Source organism: Myotis daubentonii, chromosome 2 (genome assembly GCF_963259705.1).
Source record: "Myotis daubentonii chromosome 2, mMyoDau2.1, whole genome shotgun sequence".
Taxonomy (NCBI): Eukaryota; Metazoa; Chordata; class Mammalia; order Chiroptera; family Vespertilionidae; genus Myotis; species Myotis daubentonii.
Window position 1 is genome coordinate 54,132,297 of NC_081841.1, and position 8,267 is coordinate 54,140,563.

General features: G+C 55.1%; 1 protein-coding gene across 1 annotated transcript; it reads left to right on the forward strand.

Annotated features, from left to right (window-relative positions):
- The first annotated feature begins 3,205 nt into the window (after positions 1-3,205).
- Positions 3,206-8,267, forward strand: HOXC10 (homeobox C10). The gene is made up of 2 exons (XM_059683114.1): positions 3,206-4,041; positions 7,145-8,267. Exons 1-2 carry the CDS (start codon positions 3,291-3,293, stop codon positions 7,420-7,422), a joined length of 1,029 nt encoding a protein of 342 aa, XP_059539097.1. The 5' UTR covers positions 3,206-3,290; the 3' UTR covers positions 7,423-8,267.

Genomic DNA, 8,267 nt, shown 5'->3' on the forward strand with positions numbered 1-8,267 from the left:
TCCCTGGCCTGCAGCTCCTGGATTTTTACATCCTCAAGTGGAGGCAAAAAGAGGAAGCCCAAGGGTCGCAGTTCTCTTGGTACTCCTGGGGAGCTGGGGAAATGTCTCAACACGGCAATTCCAGCAACACAGGCTTCTCCTGGACCCCGATCCAGTTCCCCGAGGTGCAGGTCTGAAGGCCTTGGCCCCGGGGAGCAGGGCCGGTGGGCGCCTGGCGGCGGCAGGATGGTCCTGGCAACTCCGGTGCCTTTGAACGCCAGGCCCGGACAATAGGACTGAAACGGCCTTTGCTCGTGGCCTCGGGAAGACCGAGCTCAAGGGGGGCAGGGCTGGGACCTACAGCCGACCGACCCATATAAGCGCTCCTCTTGCCCCCTCCTCACCCTCACCCCTCAAGTCTTCCTTCCCATCACCCCCACTGGGGCAGAATTCCAAAGTCTGAAAAACCCTACAAGTTGAATTCAAGTCTGCGTCTGCACGGGCTCCTGTTTAACAGCTCCGAGTTTGCGTTTATCCTGCGTAATTAAAGGCAAACATTTGTCCCACCGGGGGTCCTACTTAGGCTGATGAATTTGATTTCTTTTTTCATTAATGGGCCGTGTTTATCATACTTCTAATTATTTCAACTTTAAACACTATTTGTTCTTGTGAGGAAGTGGGAGTCCAGGCGGGAGGTTCCTCGTCCCACGGGGATGACTTCCATTAATAATGGCAAGGATTCCGGAGCAACTCCATCCCCTCCCATGGGTGAGGTAAGGAGTGAGTTTGGATTGGGGGTCGGGCTGGTAGGGGGAGACTGGTCCTAAAGCCCAGTGACTCCACTCCCTTCCCGCTGCTTCCCCAGGTTAAGCCTAGGGACTCGCTGGGTTTGAGAGGTAATCTGGAGTTTGTCTCCTTCGCCCTCCTCCTCAGCCTCCCTCACCCCCTCCCAGGCCAAGCTCAGACCCTTTCTCTGTGAGGCTCCCTGCAAACTTCCACTTCCCGCTGCCCCAGCCCGATCGCAGCCTAGCCCGGCAGAGGCTTCCGTAGGTCTGTGCAGGCCCCCAGCTCCCAACACCGAGAACAAGACCAGGGAAGGCCCAGGTGGCCAAGTGGCACCTGAGCAGAGGGAGAGGGCCCAGCCAGAACCCCAAACAGGGAGCAAGGCCAGACTCCAGGGACAGGCACACCAGGCAGGAAAATAAAGGCACAGTGAGAGAGGGGGGAGGGAACCCCCCAAAGCCATATAATTTTCAATTGCTCTGGTCTTTAATTTCATCGCCCCATAAATGAGGAAATATCAGTTCCCATACTAAATTTTTATCCCCGGCTGATAAATATGACGGGGAATTTTCGTTGGGTCCTCGTAAAAGCGAGCAGTTTCGATCAAACTGGTGGGGAAAGACTTATGCAGATAATGCAAACAGAGTGGCCATAAAGTCTCCTCCGTTTCCCTCGGGGTGGGTGGTGGGACAAAAGGCTCTCTGGATTGAGTGCTCCCGGGCTGTCCCAGGTCTCCTTTGGAGCCTAAACAGCCTAACCTTGCCTGGGCCAGCCCCTGTGCCGAGCCCACGGCGACCTCTGCAAAGGAAAACACAAAACCATTTCAAATCTCCGCTGGCTGGCCCTGCAAGCAAGTCATACGTTACAGATGTTCCTCCAGTTTTTCCTGGGTTCAGGGACCCCCGCGCCTTCTCTCTGGACCACTGGATGAGAGAATCCCCGTGGATTTATTTCCGAAGTCCCCTTCTTGCCGCCCCGGCTCGGGCCTCCTCACTGCTCCACGCCAGGGCGCGCAGAGCTCCAGTCCTTTCTTCCCCCGCCAGGCTCCAGCCCTTCGGAAAGTAGAAACCTGAGGCTTGTCCAGGGGAAAATGTGGGGCGACCAGAAAAACAAGTTATCTTCCAGATTCCGTTTCCTAAGGAAGGCGTGGCGAGTTTAGTTCGCTTTGGGAGAAAGGCGGTGGAGAAACGAAAAGAACTATTTCAGACATACTTGCCCCTTACTTCTGGCTTCCCTTTATTGAAAAATAACCGCAGTAATAGACTCGAACCTTTTCTCCTTTCAGAAATGCCCCCAGCTCACTCACTCTGCACAGGACAAGTCTCTGGGTAGGATTTTGTCGAGCCTGGTGTCTTGGTTTTCCGGGTGAGACGCAACTCCCCAAACCGGCTGAGGCCCCGCGGGTCCCTTTCTTCTCTCTGGGAATAGTCCCAGGCTTAGAGGGAGCAAGGTCAATTGGAAAGCGAGAGCCACTGGGGCCTGGAGCGAAGCAACCAAGCCCACCCAAAGGCCAAAGCCTTCCTGCCCCCGAGATGGTGACCCAGGAGCCACCCACCCAGCCAGGCCCAGGCGGCGCTCCTGGGTCCGACCCTGTCTCAGGCCACCAGCTTCCTCCTCCCCACCCTGGCTCCCCGGGAACCTCCTTTCCCCAGGCAGCCCCGGAGTGAGGGGACCCCTCCCTGACCTCGCCTACTCTGGAGATTCCCTGTCAACTCCGAGGGGAACTTGCAACTTGATCAACTTCCGTGACTGGCGGTCCCCCAGCTCTCTCTCAGTCCCAAAGGCCACGGCGGCCAAACGCGGATACAGGAAAGCAGAAACTTTAGTTCTGTTTGGGATTCCTTAACTTTTTCTCCATTTCTCTGCCCACTGGAGCTCTCTCCCGCCAAAGGACCTTACCCTACTCCCACCCCAAGGAAAGAAGCAGAGGCGAGAGTCCAAGGAGAGGAAAAGGGAGGTGAGGAGAGGGGAGGAAGTACCTGAACGGTGTCTTGACCTTTTAATTTGAATTTGACTGTTTTGAGCGGCGAGTTGCCTCGCTCTCTCCGTCTCTCCTGCACTCCCCCCCTCCCAGCCCCCCTCCCCAGGAGTACGGGCTGGTTCCCGGGTAAACAAACCCCATTCTCCCTAGACACCCCCCACCCCCACCTCTGCCCAATCTCCCTCCACCTTCCTCCTGCCCCGGTCGCCCCCGGGCGCTTCCTTTGTTCGCGGTGAAGTGCTCGGGCGCCCCTACCCCGAGGTGGTTGCTAGGTGGCGCTGTTACTCCACGCTCCGCGCTCCGCCTGCCGACAACTTGACCCCGCTGACGTCACGGCCGTCTGAATCATCAAGGCCATTTTCAAATCCCATTGGTCTAGCTGTCACATGGTGAGGACCGAATGTGCGGATAATTATGGAGCTGATATTCCCCCCTCCCTTCTTTTCCCTCCCGCCCCCTCGAACCGCCCCCCCTCCCGGATGGGGGGAAAAAAAGATGTCAGCTCCTCCGCCGTAGTATTGCTCCTTAAAAACCCCTCTCTCTGAAAATGACATGCCCTCGCAATGTAACTCCCAACTCGTACGCGGAGCCCTTGGCTGCGCCCGGCGGAGGAGAGCGCTTTAGCCGGAGCGCAGGCATGTATATGCAATCGGGGAGTGACTTCAACTGCGGGGTGATGAGGGGATGCGGGCTCACGCCCTCGCTCTCCAAGAGGGACGAGGGCAGCAGCCCCAACCTCGCCCTCAACACCTACCCGTCCTACCTCTCGCAGCTGGACTCCTGGGGCGACCCCAAAGCCGCCTACCGCCTGGAACAACCTGTTGGCAGGCCGCTGTCCTCCTGCTCCTACCCACCTAGTGTCAAGGAGGAGAATGTCTGCTGCATGTACAGCGCAGAGAAGCGGGCTAAAAGTGGCCCCGAGGCAGCTCTCTACTCCCACCCCCTGCAAGAGTCCTGCCTCGGGGAGCACGAGGTGCCCGTGCCCAGCTATTACCGCGCCAGCCCGAGCTACTCCGCGCTGGACAAGCCGCCCCACTGTGCCGGGACCAACGACTTCGAAGCCCCTTTCGAGCAGCGGGCCAGTCTCAACCCGCGCGCCGAACATCTGGAGTCGCCCCAGCTCGGGGGCAAAGTGAGTTTCCCTGAGACCCCCAAGTCTGACAGCCAGACCCCCAGCCCCAATGAGATCAAGACCGAGCAGAGCCTGGCGGGCTCCAAAGGCAGCCCCTTGGAGAGCGAAAAGGAGCGGGCCAAAGCCGCCGACTCCAGCCCCGACACCTCGGATAACGAAGCAAAAGGTAAGGCCGCCTGGGCCCTGGCCCGGCTGGAATGCTCGGTTATTTGGTCTTCCTGCCCGGGGCGGGGGGAAGGGAGAAGGTTGGGCCGCGGAGGCCCTGGTCCTGGACGGTCCTGGGAATAAGACCCCAGTTTGTGACTCCTGTCTGCTGAGCGCCAGGCGGGAGGCGCGTCCTTTGCCAGGGAAGGTGAGCGGCCAAGTGGAGGTGCCGGCAGGCTGCGGCCGTGGGCGCCAAGACCCGGCCTGGCGCGCACCGCGGACCGCCTGCAGCTGCCCAGGCCGGATGGCCACTCCCAGGCCTGTGCTGGGTTTGGTTTGCTTGCTCTAAGCTGTTGTCCTGGTGGGGGCTGATGTCCCCCGCTCAGGTCAGAAGCTTGCAAAAAGCTTAAAATGGCGATCTTGGGTCAGGGACTAAGGAAGACTGGGGAGAAAGGAGATTTCGCTTTATACTGTGTTTTTCCAGTTGAAAATTGTTTCCTGTGAAGCGCGATTTGTTGTTTGTGTGTCTCATCTGTGCGTGTGGTTTGGGCTCCTGCGGTTTGGGGCCAGCCGGGGCCTAGGGCACCTAGGGCAGCGGGGCTGGAGCGGAAGAGGTGGAGGTGAAAGGCTGCCCGCCGTCCCTCCCTCCCCCAGACGCCTAGCCTGGGTATGGCGTTGGAAAGGGGCATTTGGACTGTTGTAAGTTTTTTGTCTCCCTTTTAATTTTTTTCCTTTCCTTTTCTCTGGTTAAATTTTTTTTTCGTTGGTTTCTGATAGCTGCTTACAAATGAGTGGTTGGGAAATTTCTGTGTGAATGGCAAGGAAGTGTGGCTTTAGCTGCTTTGCATTGTGATTTTGGTTTGAGAGAAAGCTTAGTCAGAGTTCAAGCTCAGGGTTCAAGATTCATTTTTGCTGCAGGAACTGGAGGCCTTCCGGACCTTTCTCTGACACCTGGAGAAAGAATGTGGAGGAAACGGGAGCAGTGGAGTGAGGCGGAGGAGACTTGCTCTCCCCGAAAAGTTGGAGCCAAAAGCATCAGAAAGGCCCCACTGGGAGGGGAGGAATAACGCTGCTCCCCAAGGCATTGGCTCCTGGGCGCTGTACATAAGAGGGGCTGCCTGGGTGTCCAGGCAGATGGACTAGTCAGAGCTGAGCAGCCTGGATTTTGTGGTGCTTTGTACATGGATGCGGCACACACGCACGCCTGGCGACCTGTGTCACACTCACACACACCCCTCTCACATGCTCCGCACACACTCAGCATGCCTGCGCACACTCACACACACTCTCTCTTTTGGGGGGGCAAGGGCTATGCCTCCCCCCCTTGGTTCCCCTCTGCAAAGGTGGCCTTGGCAAATTACCTCATGGAGACCCTGGCCAGAAGATCAGGTGTGTTCAGGATTGAGCGTGAGGGGAGAGAGGGGCACCCACACCCACAAAGCCTTCATGGTGGCACTGGTGCAACATGAAAGTTTAATTTTATACCTTTCCTCAGACCCTGAGCTTGGTTGGGATGTAGATATGTAGGGTAGGAAAAGCTGTCCTAGCCCCACCAAAAGCAAAGTCAAGGTTAATAAGTCCACCTCCTGACTCAACCTGCCCCCTTTCTGGTAGGCTCCATTTTCTCTCCTGCCCTCCCCACAACAGTCTAAGTCCTCCCACCCCAACTAATCCCTCTCAGCCCGCCCTTTGCCTCGGCCCTTCTTGCCTCCTCTCTCCCATTTTGATGTCTCCACCTGGCCAGAGGCAAGAGGGCTTTTGGCCAGGCTTCACCATTTGTAATTTCTTCCTTTCCTCCAAACCCCAACAAACCTAAGAAGAAAATAAACAAGACAGAGTTAGATGTGAAAAGCCTTTCCATAATTTGACTTGCAGGCTTCAGGTGCAGAGGTGGGAGCAGAACGAAGGGCATTTGGATGTTTTAAACTACAGCCTCAAGTTTGCGGTTTTTCTGGTGCTTCCTGGTTCCCCTGGGCCCCCCAGCCCCTCCCCATCAAGATGAGAGCCAGGAAGCTGGCGATTTCATTTGGCATTTGGGAGACAGAGCGCAGAACCACCCGCAGAGTCCTTTGCTGGGTGCCCATCTCTGGTCTCTGGACTCTGGGTTTTTCCCTAGAAAAGATGGCCCGGATCTCTTTCGCTGCTTGGAGAGTAAGGCCAGTCCATTTCAGCAAGAACATGGTCCAGGGAGAGAAGCTATCAATAAGATAATGGGAAATACACACTCTACTTATAGTATCTCCTTATATAAATAACATGTCTGCATATGTGTAGGAGAATGCTTCTTTGCAGGAATACTACACACATACATGCAGGCGTCCGTCTCTACGTAGACCAGGCAGGACATTTCCAAGAGGCTGCATTTCCTCAGGATATCTCTCTCCCTTGACCTTAGGTCCTATGGCCAGGGCTGTTGTCCGAGGGCCTCTCAGCATGCCCCAGAGCTGTTGCCCCTGACCTCTGCTGCCTGTACAAGTTCCCTTGCCTCAGCGGTTGACACCCGGGGGAAATGGCCAGGAGAGGAAAAGCTGGCAGTGGGAGATCAAATGGGACAGTGTCATTCTGTGGCACTTCAGGTGGGAGCAGGGACTGGAGGTCTGGTATGGGACAGCTGCAATGGCCACTGGCTGCAGAGAATGGGGCGCCATCCCTCCACTGAGTTGAAAGGGGTCAAAGCTCTCTGGGAACTGCTCTAGCCAGCAGGATGGACTCTGCCACCCAGTCTGGGGCCTGGAAAATGCTTTTCTTTCTGGTTGGACTTTTCCAGAGCTGGAATGGAACAGAGAGGAGGGAGGGCTTGGTGAGGTTTCAAGTGCCCACCAGGGTCAGCAAGCTGAGGGAGTGGGGAGTACTCAGAATCTGCTAGGTCAAAGTGGATTGGGGTAATTTAAATTTACTAAATGCTTTGGAGGCAAGAACCTCCTGTCTTTCTCCCCTGTAAATCTAGACCCCAAAGATATTCTAAGGGCCCTGAGCCCAAGAGGACCCCACCAGCCAGGCCTGTGGAACAAGAGCAGCTACCCTGTATTCCATCAGCCGCCCCACAGCAGGCTGGCAAAGGCTGCAGCATTCTGGAGGGGTTGCCTCTGCAGGGATACTTATGTAAATAATGTTATTTTTAACAGAGGAGATAAAGGCAGAAAACACCACAGGAAATTGGCTGACAGCAAAGAGCGGAAGGAAGAAGAGGTGCCCCTATACTAAACACCAGACGCTGGAATTGGAGAAGGAATTTCTGTTCAATATGTATTTGACGCGAGAGCGCCGCCTGGAGATTAGCAAGACCATTAACCTTACAGACAGACAAGTCAAAATCTGGTTTCAAAATCGCAGAATGAAACTCAAGAAAATGAACCGAGAGAATCGGATCCGGGAACTGACTTCCAATTTTAATTTCACCTGAGCCCTTGGCCTCCCTTCCTCCTCCCCTCTCCCCCCACCCCTTTCTTCCTTTCCCCGCCCCTCCTCCCTTTGTGCCTGGTGGTATATTTTTTCCCTCCCTGAGTATAAATGCAACGCGCCTGCAAAAAAGGCAAAGACCTCAGACTCTCCTTCCAAGGGACCAATGGTTCGTGCTGTGGAGATGCGTCCACCTAAAGCATGAGAAATGGGGTGCAGGGGTTTGGGGTGTGGCGTGCCTGCATAGATAAGGGTGGGAGTGTGACTGGTGTGTGTGTCAACCCCTCACTCACCCACGCACTCACACACAGCATCCTGTTCTCTATGCAAAGTTAAGGTCCAATACACCCAATTGGGGGGAGGGGGGAAAGAGGACAAAAATGAACCAGAGAAGGTCTGTAATCTCACAGAGCACAGTCAGAATTGCTCCTTTCTTGCTGTATTTCCTCCTTAGAATAGACGTTTTGGGAAGTTCGGCTAGTGTTTGTATGTCCATCGTAGCACCCAGTGCCTCCACCAAACCCTGTCCGTGTCTTTACCTCCCAGTCGCTCAGAGAATCTGCTTGAAGTCTTGTATTTGTACTGCTTTCTGCATTTCTCCCACCCTCCTAGCACCTCACATCCCCCATTCACTGACATCTGAAAATTTCCATCCAGAGGAACAAAAAATTTAAAAATAGAGCATAGTGAAGCAAAGACAGATTCCCCGCCCCCCCCCAATATCACCCTGTCCCTGTCTGGCAGTTGTGTTATTTAAAGATATTCTGTATGTTGTATCTTTTGCATGTAGCTTCCTTAATGGAGAAAAAAAATCCTAATAAATTTCCAGAATCATAATCCTCAAATGGG